The sequence below is a fragment of the Phyllostomus discolor genome, chromosome 1, assembly GCF_004126475.2.
Source record: "Phyllostomus discolor isolate MPI-MPIP mPhyDis1 chromosome 1, mPhyDis1.pri.v3, whole genome shotgun sequence".
Lineage (NCBI taxonomy): Eukaryota > Metazoa > Chordata > Mammalia > Chiroptera > Phyllostomidae > Phyllostomus > Phyllostomus discolor.
The window spans coordinates 163,395,731-163,416,192 of NC_040903.2; the positions used below are offsets into that span (position 1 = coordinate 163,395,731).

General features: G+C 40.2%; 1 protein-coding gene across 1 annotated transcript in view; it reads left to right on the top strand.

The window, feature by feature from the left end:
• Positions 1 to 20,462, top strand: part of TMOD2 (tropomodulin 2) — a 55,815-nt gene that overhangs the window by 23,193 nt on the left and 12,160 nt on the right. Inside the window, exons 5-8 of the mRNA XM_028507278.2 lie at positions 223 to 309; positions 7,485 to 7,615; positions 9,415 to 9,522; positions 15,832 to 15,975. Of these exons, the coding sequence (XP_028363079.1) occupies positions 223 to 309; positions 7,485 to 7,615; positions 9,415 to 9,522; positions 15,832 to 15,975 (470 nt within the window). The remainder of the gene's footprint in view (positions 1 to 222; positions 310 to 7,484; positions 7,616 to 9,414; positions 9,523 to 15,831; positions 15,976 to 20,462) is intronic.

The window sequence follows — 20,462 nt, forward strand, 5'->3', positions numbered from 1 at the left end:
ATTATATGTGTATATATATGAACCTATTTAACACTATATATATGAGCTTATTGAAACATATTACGTATGTATAATAAGCTTATATATATAAGCTTATTTAACACTACACATGTACCAGACTCTGTGCAAGGGAATGGGGGTCTGGAGACTTACTAACAATATGGATGTTCCAACATGCTTTCCTGAACTTAATGTCTATTTACTGATTTTCTTTGCTTTCAGCTGTTCTTGGAGTACACAATTTGCTCAATAATCCAAAGTTTGATGAAGAAACACCCAACTCTAAAGGTGGCAAAGGGCCTGTGAGAAGTAAGTGGACGTGGAGTCTGTGGTTCTGAGACTTGGGAGCCTCCAGGTCTGCTGGGCGGAGAGAGGTGTGTAGACTGGGCCTCCTAGTGAGTCCAGACTTCTGTCTTGCAGGCTTTGAAGGTGGCTTTTGTTAGTTCACCAAGGATCGCTGGGGTTGGGGCAGTCAAACCAGAACAGAATAGTTGATAATGGGAGCTCTGTCTGGCTGCGTAACTAGTAACAAGCAGTTGTTTTGTCCAAAACACACTTTCTTGATAGGTCCCTTCAGTCAAAAGATAGACTTGCTGATACAAAGGTTGCATCATTCCCACAGAATGCAGATAGAGTTTCATGTTTCTAGAGATGTTTTAATCAACTGTGGTATCTTAGATAAGTTCCTTTCTCTATTTGTGTGTCTTTTTGTCTCAGTATGGATGCTCGTCATTAGAACTTTAATACCCACTTCCCCCAGGGAGCAGGGAAGACACACTGGCAGGGGTTTGCTGGGGCGGAAAGTGCCAGACCACTGTCTTCTCATCAGCGTTTCCTGGAGACCGTCCATTAGATTCTCCCACTTGCTCAGCAGTCATCTTTCAGAAACCTGCTACCCTTCAGGGGTGTTCTAGGCTTAGGTGCAAAGATAAAAACAGATGGTCTCTGCCCAGAGGAACTTACCTACTTGTTGTAGGGACAGGCCAGTAATAAGGTAATTTTGGAACAGTGTGATCCAGTTGCTGTGAAAATTCACTGCAGAACACAGCTTTTCTGGGATACATTATGTTTTATTCTCTTGGGTATAAAACACACTTCTAGCCTCAGCAGCTTACTTGTAAACCATCAGTTATACTGGGTAATTTACCCAGACAATGAGCAATATTTCTTTTATTTTCTTTTTGTTTTTTTTTATACATACAGATGAAAAATGTTCAACCTTATTATGTTTCAACATCAAAGGGTAACATTCTGACAACATGTTTGCTATTAGAAGTCTGGTGTATAACCTTCTTGGATTCTATACATACACATCATTAACTTTTAAAAAAGATTTTACTTATTTTTTTAGAGAGAAGGGAAGGGAGGGAGAAACAGAGAGAAATGTCAATGTGTGAGAGAAGCATCAATCACATACCTCTTGGACACCCACAACCCCAGACCTGGGATCTGGGACCCAGTCCGCAACCCAGACCAGTGCCATGACTGGGAATCGAACAGGTGGTGTTTCAGTTTCTGGGAAAACACCCAGCCCACTGAGCCACACCAGTCAGGGCCATGTCATTAACTTAAAAAAAACAAAAACAAAACATTATTTTCCCCTGGTCGCATGGCTCAGTTGGTTAGAGCATTGTCCCATACACCAAAAGGTTTTGGGTTCGATCCCCAGTCGGGACATACAGAAGGCAACTGATCGATGTTTCTTTCCCACATCAGTGTTTCTCTCTCTCTGTTCCCTCTTTAAAAATCAACAAACATATCCTCAGTGGAGGATGTTTTTGAAAACATTATTTTTTAGAGCAGTTTTGGTCTTATAATAGAAGTAAGAGGAAGTCACAGTGGTATTTCATGTGCCCCTGTCCTCCATGTGGATCGCCTCCCCCGTTGTCAGCACCCTGCTCCAGAGGCGAGCGTCCGTGACAGCCAATGAACCTGACACATCATTGTCACCCAAAGGCCATAGTTCACGTTAGGGTTCATTTTTTTTGTTTTTTATTAAAGATGTTTTTGTTGTTATTCTATTACAGTTGTCCCAGTTTTTCCCCTTTTGCCCTCCTCCACCCATCCCACCTCCCACTCCCACAGTCAGTCCCCACACTACTTGTCCATGTCCGTGGGTCATTCATACATGCTCTTTAACTAGTCTCTTCCCCTTCTTTGCACCATTGTGCCCCCTCCCTCCAGCTGCTGTCAGCCTATTCCATGTTTCCATGCCTGTGGTTCTATTTTGTTAGCTGATTTTGTTCATTAGATTCCTCTTATAGGTGAGATCACATGGTATTTAATTTAATTAATTTTTAATTAATCGTATAGTATTTAAGACAAATTAAGATCATTTGTCTTAAACTGACTGGCTATTTCACTTAGCTTAATAGTCTCCAGTTCCATGCTGTTGCAAAAGGTAGGAGCTCCTTCTTTTTTTCTGCTACATAGAATTCCATTGTGTAAATGGACCACAGTTTTTTGATCCACTTATTTACTGATGGTCGCTTAGGTTGCCTCAGCACTTGGATATTGTAAATAGCGCTGCTGTGAACATTGGGGTGCATAAGTTCTTTTGAATTAGTAATTCAGGACTCTTAGGGTATATTCCCAGCAGTGGAATTGTTAGATCAAAAGGCAGTTCCATTTTTTGTTTTTGAGGAAATTCCATACTGTTTCCCATAGTAGCTGCATCAGTCTGCATTCCCACTAACATGCACTAGGGTTCCCTTTTCTCTGTATCCTCTCCAGCACTTGTTGTTTGTTGATTTGTTAATGATGGCCATTCTGACTGGTGTGAAGTGGTATCTCATTGTAGTTTTAATTTTCATCTCTCTAATGGCTAGTGATGTTGAGCATCTTTTCATATGTCTATTGGCCATCTATATGTCCTCCTTGGAGAAGTGTCTGTTCAGGTCTTTTGCCCATTTTTTAATTATATTATTTGTCTTCCTGATGTTGAGTTGTATGAGTTCTTTATATATTTTGGACATCAGACCCGTGTCTGGTGTATCATTGGCAAATATGTTCTCCCATATGGTCAGTTCCCTTTTTAGTCTGATGATGATTTCTTTAGCTGTGCAGAAACTTTTTAATTTGATATAGTCCCATTTGTTTATTTTTCCTTTATTTTCTTGCCCTAGAAGATATATTGACAAAAATATTGCTATGTGGGCCTGGCTGGTGTAGCACAGTGGACTGAGTATGAGCCTGTGAACCAAAGGGTTGCTAGTTCAGTTCCCAGTCAGGACACATGCCTGGGTTGCAGGCTAGGTCTCCAGTAGGGGATGTGCAAGAGACAGTCACACATTGATGTTTCTCTCCCTCTTTCTCCGTCCCTTCCCCATTTTCTAAAAATAAATAAATTAAATGTTTAAAAAAACTACATCATTTAAAAATATATCACTATGTGGGATAGCTGAAATTTTACTGCTTATGTTTTCTTCTAGGACTTTTATGGTGTCATGACTCATATTTAAGTTTTTTATCCATTTGAGTTTATTCTGGTATTTGGTGTAAATTGGTGATCTAGTTTCATTTTTTTGCATGTAGCTGTCCAGTTCTCCCATCACCATTTATTGAAGATGCTTATTTTTACTCCATTTTATGCTCATATCCCCTTTGTCAAATATTAATTGACTAGATTAATAGAGACATGGATTTATTTCCTGGCTTTCTGGGTTTTTTTTCCATTGATCTATGCACCTGTTCTTATGCCAGAACCAGATTGTTTTGATTACAGTGGCCTTGTAGTATGTATAGTTTTATATCAGGTATTGTGATCCCTCCTACTTTGTTCTTCTCCCTCAAGATTGCTGAGGGAGAAGAACCTATTCAGGGTCTCTTTTGGTTCCATATAAATGTTTGAAGTATTTGTTCTAGATCTGTGAAATATGCCATTGATATTTTAATAGGAATTTCATTGAATTTATAGATTGCTTTGGGTAGTATGGACATTTTAATGATGTTAATTTTTCCAATTCATGAACATGGTATATGCTTCCATTTGTTTGTATCTTCCTTAATTTCTTTCTTCGGTATTCTACAGTTTTCTGAATACAGGTCTTTTACCTCCTTCATTAAATTTATTCCTAGTACTTAATTTTTCTTGTTGCTATATAACCCTCCAAATGATCTCCATATCTATAACAATCCTGTTCCTGTTCTGCTTGTTTGCTTAGTTTGTTTTTTAGATTTGGTGGCTAAAGTAAGTGATAGTTGTGAATTTAGTGATAGTTGTGAATTTGTTGCCATTTTAGTGTTCATAGTTTTGATCTTTTTCTTTTTGTTTTATTATTGTTCAAGTACAGTTGTCTCCATTTCCACCCTCACTACTCCCCCTGCCCCACCCATCCCACCTCCCACCCTCAATTGTACCCCCCACTTTGGCTTTGTCCATGTGTCCTTTATACATGTTCCTTGATGACCCTTTCCCTGACAACCACTGATCTTTTTCTGTCTCCATAGTTTTGCCTTTCCCAGAATGTCATATAGTTAGACTCATATAGTATGTAGCCTATTCAGACTGGCTTCTTTCACTTACTGATATGTGTTTAAGATTCCTCCATGTCTTCTCATGGCTCAATAGCTCATTTCTTTTTAGTGCTGAATAATATTCCATTGTCTGAATGTGCCACCGTTTATTTATTCATTCACCCTGGAGTATATCTTGGTTCCTTCCAAGTTTTGGCGATTATGAATAAGTTTGTTCTAAAAATTTACATGCAGGTTTTTGTGTGGCCATAACTTTTCATCTCCTTTGAGTAAGGATCAAAGAGTATGATTGCTGGTTCTTATGGTAAGAATATGTTTAGTTTTGTAAGAATCTATGAAACTGTCTTCCAAAGTGGCTGTATCACTTTGCATTCCCACAAGTAAAGAATGAGAGTTGCTGTTGCTCCATATCCCTGCCAACATTTGGTTTTGTTATTGTTCCATTTTGGCCATTCTAATAGGTGTGTAGTAGTATCTCATTTTAATTTGCATTTCCCCGATGGCATGATGTGGAGCATCTTTTCATATGCTTATTTTCCATTTGTATATATATCTTCTTTGGTGAGTTGTCTGTTAAGGTCTTTGACCCATATTTTAATCAAGCTGTTTTCTTATTGTCAAGTTTTAAGAGTTCTCTGTATGTTTTTAATAACATTCCTTTATGATGTATCTTTTGCAAATATTTTCTCCCAGGCTGTAGGTCATATCCTCATTCTCTTCACACTGTCTTCCACAGAATAGAAACTTTTAATTTAATGAAGTCTAGTCTACCAAGTTCTAGTCTATCTAATCTTTTGTTCATGGATCATGCCTTTGGTGTTATATTTAAAAATTCATCACCAAACTCAAGGTCATCTAGGTTTTTGCTTATGTTATCTGCTAGGAGTTTTATAGTTTGGCATTTTATATTTAGGTCTGTGATCCATTTTGAGTTAATGTTGGTAAAAGTGTAAGGTCTGTGTTAAGATTCATGTTTCTTGCACGTGGATATCCAGATGTTTCATCTTTTTTTTATTGTATCACCTTTGTCCCTTTCTCAAAGATCAGTTGACTATATTTATGTGGATCTATTTCAGGGTTCACTTCTGTTCCACTGATTTATTCATATATTCTTTCACCAACACTACACTGTCTTGATTACTGTAGCTTTATAGTAAGTCTTGAAGTTGGGTCGTGTCAGTCCTCCAGCTTTGTTCTTCTCTCACAGTATTGGATTGGCAAGTCTGGGTATGTTGCTTCTCCATATAAACTTGAGAATTGGTTTGTGGATCTCTGCAAAATAACTTGGTGGGGTTTTTATTGGAATTACATTGAATCTGGAGGTCAAGTTGGTCAAGAACTGACATCTGGATAGTATTGAGTCTTCCTATCCATGAACATGGACTATCTCTCCATTTAGTAATCTTTTCATTTTTTTCCAAGAGTTTTATAGTTTTCCTAATACTGATCTTGTATATACTGACCCTGGCAAAAGTAACACCTGCTTGATTGTGGTTGGTAGGGTAAAAATAGGGGTGTGATAATTTGTAGTTTTAATCTGAATGAATGTTTCACCTAAGATGTCATATGATGTGCTTGAATGTGATATTATTATGTTACAGAATTACATGCTTCTGATTCTGTAATAAAAAGATTTTATAATAAAAAAGGGTGTTATTTGTGCCAGACTCTGTGTTTTTGTCAGGTTTATACCTAAATATTTTATTTTTCATTAGCTTTGAAAAATATATATGGTTCTCTTCTCTTACCAGTACATGTAGGTTTGCCTGATTCTTTTAAATGAATAGATAGCATCTTATTGTGTGATTATGCTATAACTTATTTAACCACTTCACATTGTGTTCATTTCATATTGATGGACATTTTGTCGTGTTTCACTGTCACCAATAATAAGTCAGCAAGCATTCCTGAATGTATGTCTTTATGTAGTCATGCTATTTTTTCTGTAGATTAGACTTTTAGATATAGAATTGCTGTGTTAGAGTTTCCACATTTTAAATTTTGACAGGTAATGCTAAATTACTCTCCCAAAAAGCATGCACCAGTTCAAATTTCCCCCACATTGTTGCCAACTATGAATATTATGGTCTTTTACTTTTATTTGCTAATTAAATATATCTCATTCTTTATTTCAGAGTTTAATTATTTTTATATTTTTAGTTGCATTACAGATTCTTTCGATATTCCTTGTTCATTTTTTTAAGATTTTATTTATTTATTTTTAGAGAGAGAAGGAAGGGAGGGAGAGAGAGAGAGAAACATCAATGTGCGGTTGCTGGGGGTTATGGCCTGCAACCCAGGAATGTACCCTGGCTGGGAATCGAACCTGGGACACTTTGGTTCCCAGCCCGCACTCAATCCACTGAGCTATGCCAGCCAGGGCTACTTGTTCATTTTTAATTGGGTTGTTTTATTGAGTTATAGGAGCTCTGTGTATATTGCAGTATTAACCCTTTGTATGTTATATACACAAGTATATATGCATTGCAAACATTTTATGTTAAGTGCTTTTGCAAAATTTTCCATTTTTCTGTTCTATTTTACTTCTCTTCCAATACCTTCCTCAAAACTAACACTCTACAGTGGATATCAGAGGAGGGTGAGGGATAGCCAAAAAGCCAGAAAGTATTAAGGTTTGGGAGGCAAAGAGATTCATTATTTCTCTTTTTGCATATCAGATCCTAGCGTTGGTTATTGCAGTTATTGCTGCCCAGGGATTTTTTTTTAGGTTTGAGTTTGCTGTAGGGTCTTCTGCACTTTTGGCTCCATGCAGTGTCACTACTGGGAGTTCTTCTGTTTGTGGATGAGAAACATCAACCCTTGAAACTGTAACTCAGGCTGTGCCACCCCCACACTTGCTTAGTTGAGAGTAATCTTACTGTGGTTGAGAATAGAATACTATTCGAATCAGTGCATATGAAAGAAAGGTCGTTTGGGGGGAAATCGTCACTGATTTTAACTGGAGAGCCCTTATATTTTCTTTTTCAAATTGAAAACTTGTGTCTCAGATGTGGTCAAAGGTGAAAAGGTCAAGCCTATATTTGAGGAACCACCCAACCCCACAAATGTGGAAGTAAGCCTGCAGCAGATGAAAGCCAATGATCCCAGCCTCCAAGAAGTCAATCTCAACAACATCAAGGTACCTCATGATGATTGTTGTCAGTTCCTTGATTTAGCATGAGTTTAGAAAACTTAGTGGAGATTACTGATTACCTGTTTGAAATTTTTTGAGTCACTGATTTTGAGGCAGGATATCTTATTCAAAAGAAGCAGCAGTTTTAAAAAAGTGATTTTTAGAATTCTTTGAAAATAATAAGAGTTTCTGGGTTAAATATAGTGTATTATTAGTCATCTATCGCTGAATAGCAGATTACTCCAAAACTTACAGTCTTAAGAGAATAAACATTTGCTATTTCACACAGTTTCTGAGTGTCAGGAATCAGGGAGTGACTTAGCTGAGTAGTTGTGGCTCAGTGTTTCAAATGAGGCTGTAGTGAAGTTCTCAGCCAATCATCTTAAAGGCTTGCAATCATCTTAAAGGCTTGACTGGGGCAGGTGGAATTACTTCCAAGATGGTACAGTCATGTGGCTGTTTATAGGAAGCCTCAATTTCTTTTTTTTAAATTATTTTTATTTTTAAAAAAGATTTTATTTATTATTTTTAGAGAGGGGAAGGGGTGGGGTAGAAAGAGAGGGAAAGATCAATGTGTGGTTCCTCTCCCATGCCCCTTACTGGGGACCTGGTCTGCAACCTAGGCATGTGCCCTAGACCGGGAATCCAACCCAGTCACAGGCCAGTGCTCAAGCCACTGAGCCACACCGGCCAGGGCAGGAGGCCTCAATTTCTAAGCACATGACCCTCTCCATAGGGCTGCCTGAGTGTTCTCACATCATGACAGCTGGCTTCCCCCAAAGTGAGTGATCCAAGAGTAAGAGAATAGTTAGGAAGCCACTATGCATTTTATGACCTATTCTCTGAAGTCATACACTGTCGCTTCCACTCTATTCTATTTGTCAGTGGGCCGTGTCACTCTCTAATGAAGAAGTGTGTGTGTGAGAGAGACAGAGAACATTGTCTGACATCCCCTTTGTTTCTTCTTCTTGGGCCAATTTCTAGCATTTAATACTAATAACTGACTTGAGTAATTACTATGTACCAGATTTCTTGCTAAATACTTGAAATTCATTTTCTCATTTAGTCCTTAGAGCATCTTACAGAGGTTAAGATGCTCGCAGTCACAGAACCAGTCCCTAGCACATGCAGGACTCGCAGCAGTCCCTGGCTGTGCCCCACACTGTCTTCCTCCCCAGGGGTCAGCACTGTGCTAAATGCTGTAGAAGAGGGAGTGTGATTCACTTGGTCTATTCTGAAGACCTTATTAGGAGAAAAACACTGAACAAGTAATTAAAACACGATGTGGTAAGGCCCCACATATTATGGAACTGCAGATAAGGAAAACTTTGAACCTGCCTATGAGAGCCAATAAATAAAGAAGGTGATATTTTAACTGGGTCTTAAAAGAGTGGGAATTAACCAAAGAAAGGACAAAGAAATTTCCAGGCAAAGGGAAAAGCATATGTAAAGGTATGGAGGAAAGAAAGAGCATGATATATTTTAAAAAATAGCAAGTAGTTCATTCTGGTTAGACTGTAGAGAATGGGAGAAGAGGGGAATATGGCACATGCATTATTCCCGGTTAGTGACCAGAAAGGCGATGCCAGAATGTCACGTTGTGTTACATTCCCTCACTGGACACCAAGTGCTGCTGTTGGCTAGGGACGGCTTGGTTGCTGCAAGGTGGGTGATAAGTGTCTTTTAGAGGGATATCTTGCAATTAGTCATCTAAATACATAAATTACTTAAAAGTTATGGGTCCTTAGCCTGGCGTAGTGGTGCTGCTAATTGGTTTATAAACTATCTGTATCTTCCCCATTTAGAACATCCCAATTCCAACTCTGAAGGAATTTGCAAAAGCTCTGGAGACCAACACTCATGTGAAGAAGTTCAGCCTGGCGGCGACCCGCAGCAACGACCCTGTGGCAATTGTGAGTGCAGTTCTCAGACACGCAACATGAAAAGATTAAAGTTGTTAGAAACTCTTTAGTTTGTTCTACTAATGATTTTTAGATCTGGTAAATTTATTTTGTATACAGCTAATAAACAAAATTAGTTATAATGAGACAATAAAACAGAACCCAGTTGTTAAACACTTTGAATTAAGTGGAATTTTGTTAGCAATACACTTTTAGGAGAAAGAAATAGGATTAAATTAGGCATTTAGCTAAATATATATTTGGATTTTGTTCTGGGCTTAGTATAAATTTTCTAAACTTTTGCATCTTTAGTAACATTTTATCACAATCAGTGGAAAGTATAAAACCCCAAATCTTACCAGAACTTGGCACATATGAAAATATTAAAGTATCCCTGACCATTGTGGCTCAGTAGGTTGGGCATCACCCCGCAAAGTGAAAGTTATCCGGTTCAATTCCCAGTCTGGGCACGTAGTACAAGAGGCAACCAACCTATGTTTCTCCTTCACATCGATGTTTCTCTCCTTCTCTTTCTCCCTCCTTTCCCCTCTCTCTAAAATAAATAAATAATTAAATAAATACAATCTTTTAAAAAATAATAATAATAACAAAGTAACATGTCTTTTGGAAGATCTAAAATACTGCTAAAAACAGACAGTATGAAAGTTATGGTGCTGGCACAGGGTAGATGTTTGAAAAACACTTCTTAAATTGAAGAAGGAGTGTGCCCTCCAACCTCTCAGCAATAAAGAATATTTCCATGATTATATAAACACTCATGTAAAAGAGAGATTGAGCCACAAAAATTGATGTTTTCACCAGCAGTTATTAGATATCTAAATTCGTAAGTTGAAAGCAGTTTCAAATTTGAAACCTATTGTTAAATTAGGGAAAGAGCACAACTAGATCATTGGTAAAGTGAAATGAACAATTTAAGGATTCTTATCTGTATATGATTTTGTATAATCTCTGCCTTTAAGTAGGTTTGTTTTCAATGAAACAAAAATATTCACAATGCATTTTGTATGAAAGTGACTAAAGGGATGAATAAAGAAATGATTTGTCACTCTTTTTTAATGTATTAGAGTAAAATGGCAGGGATGGGAATAGTTTATAATCCATTGTCAATACTACTAGTAAATAATCTAAGTTACTCTAGGTTAAAAAGATAACTTTCTAAGTGAACTAAATACATGCCAAATATAATAATCTCTCTGATACTGTTTTTAATGCAACAACTCTATGTGTTGAATGCATACTCTGCAACAAACACACCATACAATAGTGAGGAAGAATTGCTGTCCTTCCGGGTGTGACAGGAAAAGCCGCTTTGGGCTTTACACCAAGATGGCCCAGCTCTCACCTGGATGCCCCCAGATGACTGCCCTTGCAGCCATGCCATGGTCAAGAAAGAACCTTTCTGTGGGCTGAAAACTGCTTAAGAGCTTCAAGACACTTTTCTATGTAAGGTTCAAAAACTGATTCAATGAGGCACTTGAGGGGTTACTGTGAATGTACACAAATTAAATGTATCTGAGACCATGTTATCCCCATTTTACAGATGAGGCAACTGAGGCTCACAGAGGTTAAGTAACAATTTAAGATTACACAGCATGTGGTCAAGCCAGGAAGTGAATATAAGTGATCTATAATCAAGTTAAATTCACCATGTGCCAAGTACTTCCTTAGAACCACACCTATAGAAGTGAATATTAATAAAACTTGCCCTCACTGAATGCCAATGTAGAGAAAAGGCTCAAATATGTAATAAATGCTCTTATTATTAACAAAGATGCCCCAGAAAAATCAAGAGTTTAGTACAGCACTGTCCAATAGCAATAAAATGACAGCCACAAATGTCAGCCATCTATGTAATTTAAAATTTTCTAGTACATTAAAAAACAATGCCATAGATGAAATTAATTTTCATTTTAATAGTATATTTTATTTAAACCAGTATATTCAAAATAATATTTCAGAATGTAAGCTGAAAATAAGAAATGTTTTACCTTATGTTTCCATATACATCTTTGAAATCCAGAGTATGGTTTATGTTTATAGCACATCTTAATTCAGACCAACCATTTTTCCAGGGCTCCATAGCCACCTGTGTCTGGTGGCTACCATTTGGATGGCACGGGTTTAGTTAAACCGTGCAGAAAACTGCATTCTCACACAGCACTGTGAAGTGCAAAAAGGAAAACTTATGGCACAAGGGACCTGGCCCTGAGTGGGTCTGCCTAGAGCCAGCCAGTAGTGTGTGGGTTTTTGACTTCATGCAGGGAAGATTTCTCAACAGGCGTCCAGGTGACTATGAGGGTACATTTGTTAAAGCTGGGGACAGTGAAATAAGAAATAAGAAAGGGCGTAGGGTAGACGAAGCAATGGGAGAGCCTAGGCTGGGCTGCCTTAGCTCACTGGGAAGTCAGAGAAAAGAGGGCCTCGAGGGCAGGTTCAGGGGATTAGCTTGGAACGAGCTGCCAGCTGCCCATTGCTCCCCTGGTTGCAAGTCTTGGGGTCCCTTAGGGTTTAGGAGATGCCATGCCTGTGAGAGAAGAAGGGAAAGGGAATGGCATGGGCTGCTCCCCAGAGGGAGACTATACTCTGGGTCCTTTGCCCTGAGGCTTTTATCTCTCTCTTGCAGGCGGGAATCCTAGGGGAGATCTCAGGGGAGGTTTTCACCAGAATACGCATCAGTTCTCCAGGTGTGCTCTTTCAGGGTCATGGTCTCCACTGATTGGTCAGTGCCAGGGCAGGGGGTCGTTAGTCATTGGGGCTGGTCCTGGCATTGTCCACTTCGTTTTGCTGCTTTTCTGGGCCTGGAGCTGAAATACAACTGAGGCCTAGATGCTATCCCTAGGGAAGTGACCTGTACCTGGCTGTAAATTGCTTGGCCATTTTTTTTTCAGCTTTCTGTTTCAGTTGCCCTATTCTACTTGCCAAGGAATGTTCCTAACTTCTTACTATCTTGCCTCAAAAACTTGTCTTTAAAAATGTACTTTATTTCTATAACATTTAAGAAATCTAGTCTTTGTTTTACTATTGTTATCATCCCCAGCATATGTAATAGATGCTCAAATATTTGCTGAACTGAAATGAACTTGGGCCTACAGCCCAGGGTTATGTTTGGCTGGGTCTCCCCTGTTTTGTTCAGTATGAGAAAAGTGTTTTCTCAAGTTTAAAAGAAATTGGCAAGATCTGGCTGCTTGCCAGGAAGCCCTGCAGCTTTTTTTTATAAAGGCATAATTGCTCTGACATTTTTGTTATTCTAATACTGAAAGTAAATCCCAAAGCTCGAAGAGTCCATAAGGTCTGGTGCATTCCTTTCTGGTGCTCTAATTAAAATGTGTACATTTAATTCTAATTAAAGACCTAGTGCTGAATAAATGCACGTTAACTTACATGGTATATGCAATAAGGACAGTCCAGATCTTTGAACCTTCTTTGTAGTTCAAGCAGTTGCTTGACTAAAACACAGGATTGTTCTTCTCTTCCAGTGGTTCTCAACTCAGGGCAGTGTTGCCCTCCAGGGGACATTTGGCAGTGTCTGGAGGTATTTTTGGCTGTCATTACTGGGCGGGTACTATTGACATTTAGTAGGGCTCCGAGACTGCTAACCCTTCCACACCCCACAACAAAGAATTCCCTGCTTCAAATGTCAGTAGTGCAGAGCCTGAGAAACCCAAGTTGGATTCCTTCTCTTTCTTCTTCGTTTTTTTCTCCATAAAAACAATTCAAATAGTTTAGAAATTCCTTGTTCTATTCCCCAGAGCAATCACTGTCAGCTTGTTTTCATTCTTCTAATTGTTGTCATTATGACTTTAATTAAAGTGTCTGTCAATCCTGGCTGACACCATATTAGTCACCTGGAGAGCTTTTCAAAAATGCAGCTATTCGGGCCACCAGATTCTGATTTAATTCATCTGGGGTGGGGCCCATGCATCAACATGTTTGTTAGGCTCCCAGGTCGTTCTAATAAGCACTCAGGGTAGAAAAACCCTAATATACATATATCTTTATTTTTATTTATCATTTTAGATAATTTTTGATACTCCATTAGAAAAGATGAGAGCATTTCTGAACTCACTTTACCTTCCATCCCTCTTTCCTCTTCTGTCACCAAATTGTAGTTACTCTATTATTTTCACACATTGAAGCATTATACATTTTGTCATTGTATTTCATGTTATATATAGATTGACTCCAGGATTTAAAACTTATCACTAGCATTTACAATTATCAGACCACTTTAAATGTAAATATAACTCTATTCATATTTATATTTATATATAGTGGTACCTCAGTACTCATCATTAATTTGTTCCGGAACTCGTGATGAGTGCTGAAATCTATGAGTAGCAAGCAAGCAAGGAGTGCTGAAGCATTTTCTTTTGCAGGGCAGCATCGTGACTTACACAAGTTTCAGCAAGTGCGATGAGTTCCAATCAAGCACTGAGTACTGAAATATTTCTTTCTCGTCAAAAGGCAATAAGTACTGGGTTTGATGAGGTCTGAAGCTGATGAGTACCGAGTTCTGACTGTATTCTGTTCCCAAGGGCCTTGAAATCAAGTCACTAATGTTTATCTGATTCTTCTTTCCATGTAACTTACTTTTTCTTGCTAGAAACTTTTAGGACTCTCTTCCCTTAGAGTTCTGAAATTTCACTTGTGTGTGCCCAGTTCTAGCCTCTTTTAATTCATTCTTCTGAGCCTCAGTGGGTTCTTTCAGATAAAGACTTGTAGCTTTCTTAACTCTGGGAACTTTTTCCCTGTTACTTTATAGTTTCTTCCATTCTTTTGTCTTTTTTGTTGTTGTCCTTGTGAAACTCCTATTGGGTGAATGCTGACTTCTTAACACTTCTTAACATTAGTGTCTCATAACACTTCTCTCATTCATGATGTTGGTTTTCCTAACATGTCCAGCAATCACGAGTGGCCCGTTCATGTTTCTGAATGGAGAACGAGTTTGATTTGTATAAACCGGCATCATTTCCTCTCAAGTTGTGTAGACCTCATTCACCACGTGACAGGCTATACATTTTATTCATTACCTATTGATTCTGCCCTCCTGCTCAAATATCAGCTCCCTTGGAGAGAAATTTTTGTTTTCTTTAGGGCTGGAACATAGTAGAAGATCAATAAATAGTTTTTTTTGGATGGATGGGTGGACAGATGAGTGCTTTTGTAAGCAGGCAGGTGAAATGACTAACAGTCTTCTCTGTAGTGAGTATATGAGGAGCTGGCTGGCAGCCGGGGGTCCCCACAGCTGCTGCAGTTAGGAGGGCTTCACTCTGCAAGACTATTTCATCCTAGGCAATAGCTGCCTCTCCCGGCCTTTCATCCACACTATCTGGCGATGATCTGGAGGTGCCTCAGTGTCTGCACTGCTTCTCTCTACGGTCCTAGCACCTCCACTAGAGGCTTGTCCTGGGAGATTTTCCACTGATAGATACGCCAGCAGGTGCTCTTTGGGGGGGAAGTCACAGGGAGGGAAGGTGTGCTCTCCACCTGCTCTACTTGTTCTGTCTGTTCTTGAATGAAATGGCCCTGTCGGAACTTCCTCCGGCATCTTAGGCACCTTTGTGCTCATTTCTCCACCAGTCTCTTTTCTGTATTTTAGCAGTTCTTCAAGATAATGGCTCTCTTTTTTGTTGTTGTTATTTTCTTGCACTGTGAGAGTTTCAGTTGCTTAAAAATTATATCTGTTCCTCATGAAGTGGAAACTGGGGAGCAAGGGGACCGAGCAGGTGAATGTGTGCAGTCTGCAGCCATGAGCCGGGAGTCTCCCGGGGTTTGCCACGCTGAGTGATGACTTTGTCCAGAGTTATCTTTGAGGAATTCTGATCTCTGGATGACCTGAAATAGTGTGACTAAATCAGTAGTACTTAAATGTCAGCCATTGGTAAATTTTGTTTAATCTATTCATACTGTAAGACCAAACTAAAATTCTTCTGAAATTATGTTCTTTGCACATATTTCCTAATGTTAAAATGCCTTTTCTCAAAAAAATTTTGATAATGGTAACAGATGGCAGTGATTTTTTAAAAAATGTCCTTACTTAACAAAGCAAAGTTGGTAATTCTGTGTTGGTATCTTTCTTTTTTTTTAATTTTGCAGATATGTGAAATTCATAAATCTGAGCTGCTGGACTAAACAATTTTTTGAGTTGTAAATTATTATCTTTGTTATTTGGAGGTACAAGTATGATTAAACTAAGGTTTTAAGTACTGTAAAAAAATACTTAACTTGGGGGTGGAGAGTTCAGGAAATAAATCTTTAGCAACCCTAACTATTATTGTTATTATTGTTTTGCATAATAAGGCTTTTGCAGATATGCTGAAAGTAAACAAGACCTTGAAAAGTCTAAACATAGAATCCAATTTTATAACCGGAAGTGGGATCCTGGCCCTGGTGGATGCACTAAGGGAAAATGACACCTTGACAGAAATCAAGATTGACAACCAGGTAAGCTGCCTCACAGGGCTCATGTGAAAGGAATGCCACCATGGAGTGAGGTAAAAGACAAAGCTACATTGCTGGATTTGATATTCTGGCTTTCCTATAAATTATAACAACTGATGCCTGCGGGGCAAGTGGGGGAAAGCATGTTAATAATTAAGCAATGCACAGTCGGGCAGCCTGAGACATAAAGAGCCAGCAGGCCCCCAACCCTGGGCTATCAGGCACTGGAGGAGAAAGAGAGGAGGTAGGGGCCGAGGTGTGACAGCTGCTTTGTTCAGCCTTCATCACTGTTGCCTCTTAGCAGGAGTCAGCACATTCCTGTCCCAGCCTTGCTGTTGCCTGTCACTGGGACTACAGATACAAGGAGAAATCAGAGTGGCCACTCCCAAAGACAGAATTCTTGTCCCTGGATGAAGGTTGCTGGAGCTAAAAGAAAGAGCACACCAGGTTCTTGCAGTGTGGTGCAGGCCACAGAGCCCATTTAAAGGAATTCAGGTTCTAGAAGATGGCCTGGCTCAGAATAGCACCAGTCCTCATGCACAGTGCAGTTGCAGTCTCAGCTTTGTGGCTACATTTCTCGGGTTCCCATCAGCAGCCAAAGCAAGCTGCTTTGCCCTGGAGAACTTCCAAGGACACTTCCTGTCCCCTGAAGCACTCTCTTTTCCAGCATCAGCCTGCAGTGCCTCTGGAGTTGGTCTGCTGGCTTCAGCTGGCTCCTGCCCATGGATAGCACGCCTCAGTTCTCAGCGTGACGCTGTGCCCTGCCTCTTTGGCTACAGGGAAGTGTCTGCAGTGGGAATCGGTGAATCTGAGGGATCTAGACACTGTATAGTAGGAAGAAAGGGCCCTGGAATGGAACTAAAAAGAGGAGACAGCCAGGAGACTTGCGCTGTGAGCATTCCCCTGTGGGCTAGTGGGAGGGACAGTGGGGAAAGTGCCTATGAGAGTGTCCCTGATGTCTGGGAAACTTTCTGGTCCAGATCCTACAAGATCTGATAAAGCCTGAGGGTTCTACTGGGGACTTTTGCCTGGCGACCCAAACCAGATCCCGTGGACAGCTCTGCTCTCCCTTTTTGCTAACCAGGACAAGAGGACTGACTGTTCAGTACCTGCCCTCCTCCTGAGGCTTGTTGCCAGGGTAGCAGGGGAACCCACTAGGAGACAGGCAGCCTTCCACACCCTCCCCAGGAGGGATGAGTCACCAGAACAGCTTTCCAAACGCAGAGGTGTGGAGGGGAACACAGGGGGCTGACCATACACATGCAGGGGAAGCTTGATGCTGTGTATCTTGGTCTGCGTCCAGCTGCTAGTACATTAAGAAAGAGCCCTCAAGGAGTGGGAGAGCAGGAAAACAAGCTAGAGAAAAATATGAAAAGGAAACAAGTGTTGGTTCCAGGATATTTATCGAACAGATTAAGATAAGGAAGAAGTTGAGGGCTCTTAGTAAATATTCCCAGGAGATCTAAGACAGAAGTGGACACTTTATTCCAAAGCATATTTAACTTTTTGTGTTGGTTTAGGTCATGGTGAAACCTCATGTCTGAAATAATGTTCCAGATACTCTGTTCCTAGTTCCTTGTAAAATATTATTGAGTTAAGGTTGCCAGATAAGATACAGTTAAATTTGAATTCCAGATAAGCAACAGTTAATTTTTAGTATATGTATGTCCCATGAAATATCTACTGAAACATTATTTGGTATTTATTGAAATTCACATTTAAATGGGTGTCCTGTATTTTTGTTTGCAAAATCTGACAACCTCATACCTAGTGAATGAGCTAAAACCCTAAAATGGTAGAATACAGCAGGTTTTCGTAATGCGTGTGAAGAAAACCCTAAAGTACAAAGTCTCCCTTAAATCCCCTCCAAAGCATAAACCTCATCATCCCTCTTCAGTCATCTAGGAAAGGCTACGTGTAATTTTTCAGCTTTATTTTTTATTATATTTTATTGGTTATGCTGTTACAGTTGTCCTGATTTCCACCCCCCCACTGCCCCCTTCTTCCTCACTCCCTCAGGCCGTACCCCCCCCCCCCCCACTCTTCTTGTCCTGAGTCATGAACATAAGTTCTTTGGCTACTCCATTTCCTATACTGTACTTTACAGCCCATGGCTATTCTGTAACTACCTATTTGTGCTTCTTAATCCCCTCCCCTCTCCCCCCTCACCCATTCCCCCCACCCTCTTTACCCCACATGTCTTCCTGCACACCCATCCCTTCACCCGCTTCGGTCTGGCAACAATTAAAACACTGTCTGTATCCACGATTCTGTCTCTGTTCTTCTTGTTTGCCTAGTTTGGTTTTTAGATTCAATTGTTGATAGATTTGTATATTTTGCCATTTTATTGTTGATAGTCTTGATCTCTTTCTTAAACAAGTCACTTTAACATTTCATAAAATAGCGGTTTGGTGATGATGAACTCTTTTAGCTTTTTCTTGTCTGGGAGTCTCTTTATCGGCCCTTTGATTCTAAATGATAGCTTTGCTGGGTAGAGCAATCTTGGCTGTAGGTCCCTGCTTTTTATCTCTTTGAATATTTCTCACAAGTCCCTCCTAGCCTGCAAAGTTTCTTTTAAGAAATAAGCTAACAGTCTTATGGAAACTCCACTGTTGGTAACTAACTTCTCTTCTCTTGCTGCTTTTAAGATTCTCTCTTTATCCTTAACCTTTAGCACTTTAATTATGATGTGTCTTGGAGTGTAAATCTTTGCATCCATCTTGTTTGGGACTCTGTGCCCTCTGAACTTGCATGTCTATTTCCTTCACCAAATCAGGGGAGTTTTCTTTCATTATTTTTTCAAATAGATTGTTAATTTTTTTGCTCTCTCTCTTCTTTTCTGGCATCTCCTGAAGTTGTCCCAGAGGCTGCTTATATGATTATTCTTTCTTTTTTTTTTTTTTTTTTACTTCTTTGTCTTGTTCTGATTGGTTGTTTTTTCTTCCTTATGTACCAAATCATTGATTTGATACTTGGCTTCATCCACTCTACTATTGTTTCCCTGTAAATGTTCTTTATTCCATTTAGTGTATCCTTCGTTTTTGACTGGATCTTTTTTATGCTGCTGAGGTCCTCACTAAGTTCCTTGAGCATCTTTATAACCAGTATTTTGAACTCTGCATCTGACAGATCACTTATCTCCATTTTGTTTAGCTCCTTTTCTGGAATATTGATTTGTTCTTTCGTTTGGGCCATGTTTCTTTGTCTCCTCATTTTGGTAGCCTCCCTGTGTTTGTTTCTATGTATTAGGTAGAGCTGCTTTGACTCCCTGTCTTGGTAGTGTGGCCTAATGTAGTAGGTGTCCTGTAAGGTCCAGTGGCACGGCCTTCCCTATTACCCCAGCTGGGTACCTGAGGTGCACCCTTTGTGTGGGCTGAGTACACCTTCCTCTTGTAGTTGAGCCTTGGTTGCTGTTGGCACATCAATGAGAGGGATTTACCCAGGCCAGTCAGCTGCAAGTATTGGCTGTGACCACTTACCACCAACCTCCGCCCTCTTTGGATACTCAGCTATGCAGAGGCAGAGTGGTGGTTCCCTGACGTGGTCTGTAGCTGTCTTCTGCGTGCGCTGGCCCTGTAGTTTCCTGGGTGGTGCAGGCCAACATCAGCCCTCACCTGTATTTTGCCTGGGCCATCCTGGCTGAGCTATAAAGGAATCTGAGATGGCTGCAACTTATGCTGGGCTTGGAGATTCCCAGGAGAAGCCAAGCTGTGAATCTAGGCTGGCTGCTGCTAGTGCTGGGCCTGGGGCTCACTGAGGCCAGTGGTTGCTTTTTTGAGAGGATTTAGGAAGGTGTGCAGCATCAGCCAAGACCAGCCATTCATATGGAAAAGTAGCTTGGGTGGGCCTTGTAAGCTAGGTGGGGTAGAGTTTCTGGGGATCTTCAAGGCAGGTCAAACAGTGTTAGCCAAGTTGATTGAATCTTAGACACAGCACCAGTCTCCTGGCTCAGTTCGGGGAGGGTTTAGAAAAGCAACAATGGCCTCTGCTCACCTTGATATCAGACACTTCAGTTTCTCCCTGCATGCCACTGATGCCTTTCAAGGTGCCACCCAGGTGCTGGAACTCAGAGGAGTTGATTTTGAGTGAGTGAGTCTGTGTGTGAGGTTTTTAAGAGGAACTTCTTGGGGCTACAGAAGTTTCTTCCACTAACACAATCCCCACTGGTTTTTGCAGCCAGAAGTTGTGGGGACTTATTTTCCTCTCCCTGGAACCCTGGGCTAGGGTTCCTGGTGTGGGGCTGGGGCTCTTTATTCCCAAGATGTCCCTCCTGAATTTTTATCCACCACACTTGCGTGAGGGACCAGCCTGTTCCACATTTGCGCCCCTCCTACCAGTCTGGATGGATGTGGTTTCTTTAATTCTGTCATTGTCGGACTTCCATTCAACTCAGTTTCTAAAAGTTATGAGTGATGGTTGTTCTGTATTTTAGTTATAATTTTGATGTGCCTATGTGAAGGAGCAAGCCATGTTTGCCTGTGCCACCATCT